The 14,282-nt window shown below is 37.3% G+C and overlaps 2 protein-coding genes across 2 annotated transcripts; one reads left to right on the top strand and one right to left on the bottom strand.

The window, feature by feature from the left end:
• Positions 1-2,043: 2,043 nt before the first annotated feature.
• LOC103999754 (acid phosphatase 1-like) lies at positions 2,044-3,883 on the top strand. Its single transcript, XM_009421589.3, has 3 exons — positions 2,044-2,437; positions 2,548-2,760; positions 3,589-3,883. The coding sequence occupies exons 1-3, from the start codon at positions 2,088-2,090 to the stop codon at positions 3,764-3,766; spliced, it is 741 nt and encodes a 246-aa protein (XP_009419864.2). The 5' UTR covers positions 2,044-2,087; the 3' UTR covers positions 3,767-3,883.
• Positions 3,884-4,532: 649 nt separating this feature from the next.
• On the bottom strand, positions 4,533-8,866 carry LOC135670954 (uncharacterized). The gene is made up of 3 exons (XM_065178752.1): positions 8,154-8,866; positions 5,555-5,827; positions 4,533-5,083 (listed from the first exon to the last, which is right to left on the bottom strand). The coding sequence occupies exons 1-3, from the start codon at positions 8,778-8,780 to the stop codon at positions 4,763-4,765; spliced, it is 1,221 nt and encodes a 406-aa protein (XP_065034824.1). The 5' UTR covers positions 8,781-8,866; the 3' UTR covers positions 4,533-4,762.
• Positions 8,867-14,282: the final 5,416 nt, after the last annotated feature.

The raw sequence follows: 14,282 nt of genomic DNA, 5'->3' as shown, positions 1-14,282 counted from the left end.
TCATCACTATATCATTAACCGTTGTAAGTTTATTGGCACTCCTTGTGTCTCATAATAATTCATTTAACTAATAGTGTCATAGCTCAATCAAAATATTTATCGACTATAAATTATTAATTTAAAATATTTAAACTAAATTAGATTGAAGGAATAAAGATGATAACAAATTAAATTTTTGTTCGATATTATCATCAATTTAACTCACTTAAACTAGATTTAAATATCATTCAATGAGATTTGAGATGGGTTTAATTGAAATACGTAGGTGAATTGACCCAACCCGTTGACTCTTGACTAGTAGTATCTATGATCGGGTCTCTCTCACAAAATACTCAGTTTTGAATGTTGACTCGTGTCGTAGCTGCCAATCCAAAGTCAGAAATTACGGCATGGAAGTCACACCGAAAGTTACTATCTGATGCGTCGAGGAAATATTATGAAATGAGGAAAATAATAATAATCATTCTCATCTTTCATGTTAATTCATTTTAAATACTATCAAAAAGAAGAAGAAAAATCTTTGAATAGCAATCACAATTTGTTTATAAGATATTTTCTCTTCTTTTTTTTTGTCTTTATATTGTTTTCCTTATTACAATGTGTTGGAATGGGTGATGTGTCATAATCATTATAATATGATATTGTACTTAAAGTGCTTATTCCGAGTTATTTCCAATTTTCCAAGAGTTATTTGGTCAACACCAATCTTTGCTTTCTGATGTTTTTCTCCTTTTAGTCTAATCATTTATCGGACAACATAATATTTTTTGTGAATTTTCAAAGAAAATGACATCTAATTTATAACAATCATTATTTTCTTTTATTTCTTGCTTTGAATCTGACAAAAAAGGATTCATATCGATGGTGAATATATGTTCTCCACAGTGGGATAATATTAGAAGCTTATATTATAGTCAATGAAGTCAAAGTCTTTGTAGGTATTTGCAGGAGTCAAGCCGCAAGATGACAGGTATACGCATTCATATAGAAGACATTGACGTGAAATGTGGGTAGAGGATTCACATGCTTGATTACTGTATAATTCTTGCTTGACCTAACAATGGAGGAAATGTATAAATGAACACAGTTTGGATTTTTTTTCTTTTTATCTGAAAAAAAAAATGTTATGATATGATCCATATGGAGACAAGAAATGTGATTTTTTAAGGGTTTTTTTCGTTAAGGTAACATATATAATATAGATAGATGAAAAAAATAATTAATTATCAATAATGATAATAAACTGAATCTTCTATAGAAAATGATATCTTTAGTTAATTAAAAAATTAATCTTTTACTTATAATTTCTAATAAGATTTTGTTACATCGTGTTTAGTTCTACGTCTCCTTATACTATTAACATTAATTATTTGAGAATCTCTCTCTCATATATGTTTCAGTAATACTAAAAAATTCTAAGAAAACTTGTAGAAAATATTTTTTATCAAATAATTAAATTATATATTTTTTCATATTCCTAGCTATTTTTATGAAAAAAACTAATATTCTTTTTTTTTATAGATAATATATTGAAGCATATATATAAGACTCCTCAATTTAGGCTAATTAAATATTATCCTTTTGTAATTAGTTATCTTTAGTATCCTGATCTTTATACTTTCAAAGATTATATTAAGTTCTTTATACTTTGGACGAAAGTTAAATATTTAATCCGTTGCTCCTATAAAATATCTCTTTCTCCTTTAATTTTTAATCCTATAAAATAAACTTTTTAACCTTTTTACATAAATCTCAATGTTTCACTTTTATAAATATAGAGATTCTAATATAACTTTTAAAATTGTTTATAGCTGATTACAGGGGTAATACTATCCCTTAATTTTTCGGATACCAACGTATATTTATTGGTCCGAATAAGAGAAATTTTTATTTTTTTATATTTTATTCAATTAATATATCGATCCAATAGATTATCGAAGTCGATATTAAAATTTTAAGAAACCTTGAAATAAAAACTTACTCTTAGGGTGATATTAAAGTTAGACTCACAGCATTCAAAGTCAAGCTACGTTGGCATGCACACATCGGTCACTCTCAATGCTCACCACACCTTAACAAGGGGCTTCATGGCGACTTCCCCATTTCCCATTCCCACCAACCTCTGCTGCACCACCGCCATGAAGCGATGCCTGAGCTCCGACATGGCGGCGGAAGAAAGCTACTGCCTGAGCTGGCGGGTCGCCGTGGAGGCCAACAATGCCCGCGGCTGGCGTACGGTGCCGTCGGAGTGCGTCTGCCACGTCGAGAGCTACATGCTCGGAGGTCAGTACGAGAGCGACGTCGACGCCGTGGTCGAAAACGTCACGGCTTACCTCGACGGCGTCGTCGCGGCTGACGACGACAAGGACGTGTGGCTCCTCGACGTGGACGACACCTGCCTTTCCAACCTTCCTTACTACAGGGGGAAGCACTTTGGGTGATGCATCTTCGACTCCTCTTCTTCTTGCTCTCGTATGAGTCTGCTGACGAACAGAGCTTCGCTCTCTCTCTCTCTCTCTCTCTCTCTCTCTCTGTGTATGATCTCAGGGGAGACGCTTTCGATTCCACGGCATTTAGGAATTGGATTCTGAGAGGAGATTGTCCTGCAATCCCTGCAGTCCTCAGGCTTTATGAGAAGCTGATGGGAAGAGGATTCCAAGTCTTTCTTGTCACTGGGAGGGATGAAGAGGTCATGGGCTCATCCACAGCTGAGAACTTGGCTGCTCAAGGGTTTGTTGGGCATCAGAGGCTGATCATGAGGTGATGTAGAATGTATTTTTCTTCATTGTTTTGATCTTTTGGATACAACATTTAGATAAAGACAGACCTTTGAGAGAAATTGATCATATCCAAAGAAAAATAACAAGTGCATAACAGAGTGCAAATTTTTTCTTTTCTTTCCTTTTTAGGGACTAACTTTCTGGGAGAAGACAAATCAAAATAGGTTAAGTACATTAATCTATTTTTGTGTCCATTGATTTCTCATATATTAAGTTAAGAGTATTTGATTTTTTTTAAATTTTTTAGTAATTTTTTAATACTATTTTCGTATCATTTCATCTCTTCTAACTATATAACACTTGTCGGTTTTTCACAAATTCACACGGTTGTAAACCTCTATCGAGATTAATGAAAAAAATATTTTATTTTTATAGATAAATAAAATAGTTATCTAATGAAATAGAAAAATAAAATATTTTATTTTTATAGATAAATAATAGTCCTTATTATTTGAATATTTAGGATATAAATAACTCTTATTCTTAGGAGCTCCTCAATTATCATACCCTATAAGATCTTTTAAGAAATCCACTTATATTTGTCGTTTTTGAGTTTCAAGTGATATCTTTCATTAAAAAATTTTAAAATTTTACTTATATTTTCTAATAATATTTTTTAAAATTTTATCGGTCTAATTAGTCCATATTCATATCGTCTTAAATAACTTCTTTTTCACATCCTAAAATAGTTTTAGGACAATATCTTTTCCTTGTTTTTGGAAAAGACACTAGTCCTCATTATTAGAACATTCAGGATATAAATAACTCTTATTGTGACAAGTTCCTCAGTTGCATGAGATCTTTGCAGAGGTCCCAGATTCAGAGGACAGGGTGCAGTGGCCTTCAAGTCAGCTATCAGAAGGCAGCTGGTGGCAGAGGGATACAGGATCAGAGGAAATGTTGGAGATCAATGGAGTGATCTTTTGGGAGATTGCGTTGGGGATCGCACATTTAAGATTCCAAATCCCATGTACTTTGTCCCATGAAATATTTTGCTGTTTCGATTCAACAAGTTCCAACTCCAAGAGCTTGGCTGCTTGAATTATCTTGGGAATGTAAGTGGGGATTAGATGAGCAAATTGCAGAGTAGAGATTTGGAATTAGACCAAATGCACTGATCAATATTTTGGATCTTAAACGATCATGTCAGACATCCAAATTGCCAGATTAATTTCACGATCTGAAAAGACGTACCAAACTTTTGTATTTAGGCAGCAGATCCTTCGAAAGTGTCTCAGATAATCGAAGAGTCTATAGAACATGTAAATGGGATTTGAAAGCAGATAAAACAAATAGCTGCCTAATGGGTCATAGCAGATTGTGAAACCACAAATTACATTATCAAGCCAAAATGTATAATGTGACTAATCAACAAAATTAACCATATCCAGTTTACCCAAACCAACTATGTTTCAAACAAAATGATAAAAATCTGTGTTTCAATTCTCTTTCAACATACAAAAATATTCTGATTACACTTTCAAAATGAACATAAGATCAGTGACAGATACAAAAAATTACAAGTTGGAGCATGAAGAGATGGACAATGGAAAAATAAATCACTAGATCTTGGCTATGGATACACTTTATTTGCATGATGATCACTTCACAATATTTTCTCACCAAATCACCAGAGAAATACAACTTGATGCACATGAACAGAAAGGGCATTATCTCATAATCTCACCTCTTCAGTCTTATGGCCAAGTGGTCAGCCAATTAGGACCTGATAAATATAAGAGCCAATAAAAGGACTAGACAAGTTCGTTGAATGTTATTAGGCTTCAGAAGCAATAAAAGCCATTATTATGCCAATGACAGGGAACAGAAAGCCTGCCTTCAACTTCTCTAGAGAAAAAAATTGTGTATTATGGAAATCTAGTTCTCTGAATGCGGCATGCCGCTATTCTTATGCTTGAAAATTTCACAACAAAATATGTAAAGCCACAAGTTCACTCTTCGAACTACAACTCTCCTTGGGCTCACCGGTGCTTGGTATCAGCCGCATCAACTGTTCTTTCTTCCTCTTCGTGCCGCTGCTTTTCTGCCTCAAGTGTTCTTTGTTCCTCTTCTCGTTGTTTTCTTTCTGCCTCCTCCTGCTCCCTGATTTCATCTTCTTCCTCCTCCTTCTGATCTAGATCTTCAAATTCCTTCTCTGCAGCCATTGCTTTCACTATGGGATCTCTTAGTTCAGATATCAAACCTCCTCCCACTCTGTATTCCTGCTCGTTGCCCGCAAGGAACAGCCGCTGATCAGGCCCTGAAGCCATTGGTATATCAACTGCAAGTAGCTTCATGTCATACTGCATCATAGATCATTCCAGGTCAAATCCTAAAATAACTAAGATCAGCTAGAGGATGGCAAGCAAATAATCTAACAACAATTTCTTCGATTAAGTGATGCCCACAGCCTTAGCTTATAGATATTCTAGTTTAACACAGAGTAAAAAAAATTGTTTATACACATTAAATGGATCACCTTGGAGAGTGGAGACCACCACCAACCAACCAAATTTAGCACGGTAGCCTAATCAGTAGGTAGACAGGAGAAACTTCTGGCAAAGTAAACAAAAAATCTATTTCTTGTAAAACCTTCGATTATTGAATCATACTCGATGACTTTTAACTAATTAAAATGCATTTCAGAGAGAATCCATGTGTAAATTTATGCAAGTCATAACAAAGACGCATGTAACTAGTCGACATTTTCGTACAATGTTAATAGGATTTGTAATGAAATAGATTATCAACTAATTTCAGTTATAGACAGCTACCTGGCCCTTTTTATTCTTGACCTCGACGCTTACAAGACCCCTCCTTTCAGATCCTCGGATGGGGAATATCAGAAAACACCGTTTGTCGCCAAACTTCAACTTAAAGTTCTTCAGTTTGGGTCGACCTCCAGACATTACATATGCCCTCACATCCGTCCCAGTTAAAGGGGCACCCATAACCTCAAGAATCCCAGCAGACGTGTTCAGTCTCCTCATTGCTATTCTATATACCTTGTCAGGATTAATAGTGAACCTTGCACGGAAATACATGCCCTTCAGAAAACAAGTAACACTTCAGCATTGAAGAAATACCATTAACAGGAAGTAGCGTGACCATCATGAAGTTACATCACATTATTTCTTAAGGGACATAGAGAAGCCCGAAGGAGTATGTTGCCATTTATACACCAAAATTTATCATGCATATATGTACAATATAACAAGGAAATTTCTCTATTGATCTTTTCAGTTGAATTCATAAAGATTCAGATACAGGAAATATAAGCAACAGAGAATTGTGTCCTTTAGTAGCATTAACACAAAATACACGGGACTAATTAGCATTAACACAAAATGACAAGATAAATTTGTGTCCTTTAGTAGTTATCACAAAGCAATTAAATATAGCTCTACCTATATCTCTACAGAACCTATAGTAACTTACTGAATGTTTGTGATAAGCTCTCATATAAGAACCAATATTTTTATCCTGTCCAGAAGTGTCTACTAGCTTGACAAGCTAGTATCAGGGCAAGCTACTCATCCAACGGTACCATCCCATCTTAGTTTGGGTCTCGATATAACTGATTATTTCCCAGGGAAATAATCTTTTATTAAGCTGTGAGAAACTTACCATAATTCTATAAATAACAATCACGGGCAATCAAGATCAAGTTATCTCAGAATCCTCCGTTTCTCGTCTCTGAGAATTTGAGACAAAACATAAAATGGCTACCTTTAACCAAAGGCAGCTGTGCATGTCATGAAATATGCTGAACTATTTTCAGCAACAATGACGAGCCTAAGAACCAACTATTTGAGGCTAGGTCATTTCGCCTTGTTGAACCCCATTTCGAAGGCAATATCACTAACAGCATTAAGATTAAACAAATGAAGTTTTCATGGATTATTTGAGTCAACTCACAAAGCTTAACCAGTGTACTTCTAGGTCTTTTGTGGAGATGTCAAAACTATGATAAACATTTTTCACCATCTTATTCCTCAAATTTCTCTGAAAATCATGAGCCATATTATGAAATTTTGGAAAAAAGTTATCGAAAGTAGGATAAGACTTGAAACAAATATATCTAAAATCAATTTGATTTTATGCCCAGAAGATTAACCATATAAGTTATTAAGACAATTAATGAAAAAGTATAGGGAGAAAAAAAAATTATATATGGTTTTATGGACATAGAGAAAGTCTATGGTAGGATTCCTAGAGATTTATTATGGTGGTTCTAAGAAAGAAAGGTGTATCCACTAATTATATTGATGTTATTAAAGATATGTATGATAATGTAGCTACTAGTGTTAGAACTATAGGGAATGTGTCTAATGAGTTTCCTATTAGCATAGGATTACACAAAAGATCTGCATTAAATCCCTACCTTTTCACATTGATAATGGATGAAATTATTAGTCACTTACACGATAAACCTCCCATGTATATTATTTGTCGATGATATTATCTTAGTTGGTGAGAGTCTAAGTGGAATTAATTATAAACTTGAGCTACGAAGGCAAGTCTTAGAAACTAAAAGTTTTAGATTAAGTCAGACTACAACTAAATATATAAAAATATAATTTTAATAATTCTAGAAAGAAACAAGAGAATATAATCAAATTGGATGGATAAGAAGTCTCTTTAAATAAAAACTCTAAGTATCTTAGATCAATTATTCAACAAGATGGAGAGATCGATGAAGATATTATTCATAGAATAAAAATAGGATGGTTCAAATGACGAGGGGCGTCAAGAGTCTTGTGTGATTATCGAATACCTTTGAGATTAAGAGAAATATTCTACAAGACAATTGTGAAACCATTAACACTTTATAGATCTAAGTATTGGGTAGTTAAGAAATAACATATACAAAAAGTTTGTGTTGTTGTCGAAATGAGAATGTTGAGATAGATACGTGGAGTTATCAAGAAAGATAAGAAAATAAATACTTTTATTTGTGAATAACCAGGTATCGCTTCGATAAAGGATAAGATGAGAAAAAATCATTTAAGATGATATAGGCATGTGTCGAGGAGACCACCAGAGGAAATAGTCAGAAAAAGTGAAATAATGAATATTAGTAGTACAAAGAGAGAAAAAAAAACTTTAATAGCAACTTTAAATAGAGAATTAAGTATTCTGAACTTATCTAAATATATAGTTTTTTACATATCTCAATGACGATAAAAGATCCATCTAGCCGGTCCTAAATTGAGACTTATGCACAACAACTCCTCAAATTTGTCAGGGGTACCGACATATCTAAATTTTTTCACAAAACATAAACAAATTATATATAGCAAAAAACAATTTCTACAAGTGAAAAATTCTCTTGACCTAAATTTTTGCTCAAATATAAAATGAAATACTCACAGCGAAAGCCACAATGGCAGACGCGAGCGCAAGAAACCCGTACTTAGCCATGCCTTCCGAAAGCCCGACGAAGGTGCTCGCGATCCCAAACATGATCCTCCATAGCGCAAAGCATGCGACCACCGCGCCGGCCCCCACGAGAATCATATAGTTCCTCCTCCAAAACGCATCCATTTGCAATCCGACCGCCTCGCGGTACCGCGAGAACGCCGACGAAGCGGCCGACAAGGGCTTATCGACCACCGATTTCCCCACGCCCCCACCAAATACCCCATATTTGCCAAAGTTCAGACTCCTGATGGAGAAGATCTGGGAGCCGTACCCACTTTCGCTGATCCGACCGAGCCCCTTGATCCCGGAACCCAAAGATCGCAGCTTGATGGCAGTTTCGGAGCCCAGACGGCTCGAGTTGCAGTCCAAAGTGAAGAAACGGTTAAAGAAGCGATTCGGGGATGCGGGATCCGGAAGCGGCGAGGGACTCGCGGAGCGGCTGGAGCGAAATGGAGCTGAATTCAAGAACCGCGTCTGACCCCAAGGAATGGGGCTTCGCAGCGAAGGATTCGACGGGAATTCGTGGGAGTAGAGCCTGCGGAAGCCGTTGATGAATCCTTTGTAGGGTTTCGCCATGAGCAAGCTTAAGGAGAGCGAGAGAACAAATTAGGGAGAGGGCTTCCGATCGCTTGTTGGCAGCAAACTTTTGGTGGGAGACCAAACTGGAAAATGCTTCGATTCCTTTTGTTTTGTTTTGTGTTTTTCTGTTTCTTAAAACATGTTTGATGGACAGCATGTTGGTTACGAAAAATGCTTTTATGATTATTGATATAGTCAAATGATATAATTTATTATAAATTTGTCTATGAGAAGTACTAATTGCAAGCTCTTATAATTCCTTTTTTTTCTATAATATTGTTTTTGTTTTGTTTCTATGGTTTTATTTGATTCTCGTCTTTACTACTAAATTGCCGGAATAAGAGAAATTCCTGCCAAGAGTTAATTCACGTAGTAATTTTATCCATGTAAAAAAAGGGACTATTTTCCTAAAATATACTCATATATTAGATATTTCTTAACCGGTATCCTCATTTTATTCTTTTAAAAGCAGTTTTTATTTTCAAAAATCTAAAATAACCCTAAAAAAATGCTATTTTTTTGTCTTTTTTATTAGTTTTAAATTATTATAGTATTTTCATTTAGCATGTTTATAATATTTTTTTATAATATCTATAGTATTTTTACTAAGGTATTAAAAATATATTAATATTATTAAAAAATATTACGGAGATCATTACAATATCATATTTTGTAGTTGATTTCAGATAGAAGTCTATTCAAATCATTTACAGTATTTTTTTAAGTGGGGTTTACATCGTTTTTATTATGATGATAAAAATAATATAATAAATTATTTTTTTTTCATTTTTATTTGGATAATATTATTCTTAAACTATTATAAATATATATATTTGAATCATAATGTGATGTATCAAATGATAGCATACGTTGATTCCATTTGAATGGCCCAAATCTCACACACTTTAAAATTATAACTAATACATTAATAAAAGTATAAATCATATACAAATGTTATTCTCATTTATTATATTTTAAATGTTAGTTTTAACATCCTACTCCTAGCACCCATACCTTATAATGGTGTTATGATTATCGTTGATTGATGAGTCGATCCAATTGGTCTATTATCGAAGGTGCAGGCTTATCTAGGTGTTAGGATCGTAAAGGCACTAAAAGGGAGGGAGTAAATTAGTACTTTCGAAATGAAGAATTGATTTAAAAAATTTTGATCAAACCTATATTAGAAATACGTTTAACTTAGAATGTGAGTAAAAGTAGTGAGCAACTGAGCAATAAGAATGAAAAACATAAAGGAAATACACACTGGATTTATAGTGATTTGGTCATCGTGACCTACGTCGACTCTCGATGCCTCCTTCGTTGAGGCCATCAATTTTCACTAACGATCTTGAGCGAAAATCAACTATCCTTGTTACAACTCTTTGATAAATAATTATAAGTAATCCTCACGCCTCCCTTCAAATGATTTAAAAGATTAAGGAGGAAAAAACTTAAAAAGTTTATACATTTAGAATTACAAGTTTTTAGTGCTCTTTTCTTACTATATGAAGCAAGAATAAGTGAGGTATTTATAGGCTCCAAATATCTTCAAAAATAAAACCAAAATATCTTATCCCCAGGTTTTTGAGGTATTGGTGGTACTATTGCCAATGTTGGGCGGTACCACCGCTAGCAGCACTCAGCATTGGTAGTACCACCACTAGCAACATTGAGCATTGGCAGTACCACTATCAGTCTGGGTAGTACCACTACCTGACACAATCTAGGAGACCATTGCTAATCATAAGTGTCCTGCAAGCTAATCACGTGAGTGATAGCACATGTGACATGATGCAGATTCTTTTCTTTATCATATGATTTGGTATTTATCACTTTATATTGTATGTTGTATGAATATATTGTGATATTCATGGATCTTGGCAACGGGAATCGGATCATGATGAAATCATGATAATGAGATCGATTTGCCTTTAAACATAGACCCTAAATAATTTTGGTCAGAGGTTACTCGAGAGGGACATCAAGATAATCGAACAAACTAGTATACTGTATACCTATACATATGATAGAGGTAACTGGTCTCATAGTTGCTCATGTGGGGACACTAGTGATTCAGTGCAGGTGCTCATTGAAGAATGAGTTCATTGATAGATCCGCTCACTAAATGTTGGATGGTTAATGATGCCTTATTGTTATACATTGATTCTGTCGTCCTAGTGGCATATTTGGTCCTTAGACTTGAAATACTAAAGATGTCCTGTATGAGTAATCCACTCTTTGATACCGGACTTATAGGCTTGGAAGTTCCAGATCTAGCACAAGCAATCATGGGGAGTGATAACCAACCTTATGAGGGCTATTGAGTATCAATAGAGGATCATCTACTCTCGGTGTCATGAGAGGAATATCTCATATATTCTTACTCAGACAAATCCCTAACCTAGGTCATTCGAATTGAGAGAGAAAGAGTTTTCTGTGAGAATCTAATTAGAACGAGACTCAAGTAAAAACTATATGGGCCTGATAGCACTATGTCTAGTATACAATCTTTGGGGTATTAGATAGATGAGGGACTATAGATACATGGTAATTGAGGATAGACATATCCAATAGATTGGATTCCCTTGTATCATCTAGGGACTACGACGTAATGGCCTAGTATGTCCGCAATCGATGAGTTGAGTGAATTATTATGGGGATAATAATTCACTAAGCTAGAAAGAGTTCTGACAAGTATGAATTACAACCAACTCGATATTGGGCCTAGAGGGTCACACACATATGGTAAGTGTTGCGACGAATGGAGATTTGAATATGAGATATCCATTGGAACCCTTATCTTATTTGATATCCAATAAGCCGCTGAATTATTGAATCATATGGATGAGATCCAATAAGAGACAATAAGATATTATTATGTAGAGACCCACTAATCTAAGAGGCTTGGGTAATTGGATGGAGATCTAGTACCGAATATGACAGGATTCATTAGTGTAAGTTGACAATGGGCCTCTATAAATAGGAGGGAATCAAATAGCCATGAGTTAGGTTATTTTTGGCTGCCACCTCATATTCTCCTCTCCCCTTTTCCTCATCAACATGTAATCCCTACTTGGGGCATGTGGATAGTAAGAATGGGCAACCCCTTCTTGATTGCATAATGCACGCAAGGAAGAGATTTTGGGCAATGATTTGAGGAGCGTCTTCGCAGCCCCTACCATATTGTCACGAACGGTCGTCGCGCACTCGCAACAACTTCGTTCAATGAACCGTTCGTCGCTCACACCTACATGTATAGTTGCTTGACAACATGTTTTCTCTTGGTTTTGGGTCATTTTGCTTGTAAAAATGTAAGTTCGAACAAACTGCAGCGTTACAAAGCGACCACTCACCGAACCAAGCAAAACAACCCCAAAATAACTCCGTTTTCACGTGCCGCGAGCTGATTTCTGCAATCTGCCTCTGCTCACCAAAACCTTAGCCATCTCAGCCCCTTTGAACCCCCGGGTGGCACAGGGCTGGATGGGGCTTCGGATATATACCGGGCGTTGAACTCTCTTTCGCAAATTCGCACGTGGCCTTTACGGGAACTTGTTGTCGCGCCCGGGACCAGGTGAGCGGCTGTTTGTGGGCTTGCAGCTGTTCGTTCAACCTTCTATAGCCCTTGTTTTCTCCCTCTCCCTCTTTTCTCTTGTGCACGTAAGGTGTTCGCTGAATTGCTTGTAAAGCTTTCCCTTTTCATGAGACGTCGGGACTTGTCCGTCACTCGTTCTTTCGAACTAATCAACTTTATCTTTTTACAGGTCCTTCGGGACCTGCGAAAGGTTACAAGTGGGCTGATCCTTGCGGAGCAATATCGCAAGGGCGAAGTGCGACTTAGGCAACGCAAGCTAAGTTCGCGTCTTTGCCGCAAGGGTGACTTGCGACTTAGGCAACGCAAGCTAAGTTCGCGTCTTTGGCCGCAAGGATGCCTTATGCCTTAGGCAATTCCAGCTAAGGCCGTGACATTGTGGTATCAGAGCGGGCAAGCACTTCGAGCGAGCAGCGAAGGAACTTCGCAACTTCGCCATGGCAAAGCATCGTGGCGAATCAAGCAAGACGGGGCAAGCCGGACCTTTGCCCCAAGCAGCCGCAGGTGGGCTGCATGTGCACACTCGCTCTCATACTGTTGGAGCCGCTCAAGAGGAGCACGACAGTGAACATGATGAGTGAGAAGTTGGCTACTCTCTGGAGCACTAACTGGGAAAAAGAGCCACAAGGAGAGACTCACAACGGCGGAAACCCGCCTGGATGTTCTTGAAGCGAGAATGGAGGAACTCTACCATGGCCAACAAAGGCTTGTTGGGGTAGAGAGCTCGCAAGAGGAAGCGGAGTCCATGATCGACAAGGTCAAGGCCCTAGTCGACCGACTGTCTGATGACACCAAAGACTCCGTGCAACACTTACAGGATATTGTGGCGGAACTCACTGCAAAGGTGGCCATGCTCACAAGAACACTAAATGCGAGAGGAAGCAACACCCGCGCTGCACCGCCATAAAATTTGAGGGCACCTGAGCCTCATGGATATGGAGGGGCCAAAGATGCCAAAGAGCTCGAGAACTTTCTGTTCGACATGGAACAATACTTCCGAGCTACGAGGCTTGATTCTGAAGATACCAAAGTTTCTATAGCAACAATGTATCTGAACGGAGATGCGAAACTTTGGTGGCGAACCCGTTGGGAGGAGATCCAACAAGGTCGATGTCGAGTCGACACATGGGAGGACTTGAAGCGGGAGTTGAGAACTCAGTTCCTGCCAGAGAACATAGAGTTCGTCGCAAGAAGGAAGTTGAGACAACTCTGCTAGAGTACCACCATCCGAGACTATGTGAAGCAATTTTCTGCACTAATGCTAGACATACAAGACATGTCCGAGAATAATAAGTTGTTCAGCTTCCTTGATGGTTTGAAGTCATGGGCTCAACAGGAGCTAAATCAAAGGAATGTTACCGATGTGGTCGGGGCAATTGCTACTGCAGAAAGGCTCACCGACTTTGTTTCCTCTGAAGACCCAAGCAGAAGGAAACAATCTTCAGGCAATCGCCCTCCAAAACATTCTCGAGGGAAGGAGCTTGGGGGCGAACAAAAGAAGAAGAGTTCCCACAAAGGGCCAAACCCGAAAGGCAAGGCCTCAAAACCTGGAGGATGTTTCTTGTGCGGAGGACCGCACATGGTGAGGGAGTGCCTACAAAAACAGGCACTCAATGCTTTGACGACTTCCATCCACCCCCCCCGATCGGAAAAGGGCAAAGCTGTTGCTCTTAGTTCGAGCAGTTCTAAATCCAGCAGCGACGACGAGGAGTCGCAAGGACCCCGAATGGGAGCAATGCGTTTGTTGAACGCTATGCGGGGTCAAGTGGGGGAGAACTGCTAGTCATAGGTGCCCAGCAAGCCAATCACATGAGTGATGGCACGTGTGACTTGATACAGAATCTTTTTGCTTATTATATTTTGGCGTATATCACTTTATAACTATTGCATAAATGCATACATAT

Source organism: Musa acuminata, unplaced genomic scaffold (genome assembly GCF_036884655.1).
Source record: "Musa acuminata AAA Group cultivar baxijiao unplaced genomic scaffold, Cavendish_Baxijiao_AAA HiC_scaffold_1137, whole genome shotgun sequence".
Lineage (NCBI taxonomy): Eukaryota > Viridiplantae > Streptophyta > Magnoliopsida > Zingiberales > Musaceae > Musa > Musa acuminata.
The sequence above is the reverse complement of the archived record's forward strand: the minus strand, read 5'-3'. Positions and strand labels throughout refer to the sequence as shown.

Coding starts and splice junctions, on each gene's coding strand:
- LOC135670954 (XM_065178752.1), bottom strand. CDS start 8,780: ATGGCGAAACCCTACAAAGGATTCATCAACGGCTTCCGCAGGCTCTAC. Junction 5,828..8,153: donor CTGCCATTGTGGCTTTCGCT/GTGAGTATTTCA, acceptor TGTTTTCTGAAG/GGCATGTATTTCCGTGCAAG. Junction 5,084..5,554: donor TCAAGAATAAAAAGGGCCAG/GTAGCTGTCTAT, acceptor TCTATGATGCAG/TATGACATGAAGCTACTTGC.
- LOC103999754 (XM_009421589.3), top strand. CDS start 2,088: ATGGCGACTTCCCCATTTCCCATTCCCACCAACCTCTGCTGCACCACC. Junction 2,438..2,547: donor TACAGGGGGAAGCACTTTGG/GTGATGCATCTT, acceptor GTATGATCTCAG/GGGAGACGCTTTCGATTCCA. Junction 2,761..3,588: donor CATCAGAGGCTGATCATGAG/GTGATGTAGAAT, acceptor AGATCTTTGCAG/AGGTCCCAGATTCAGAGGAC.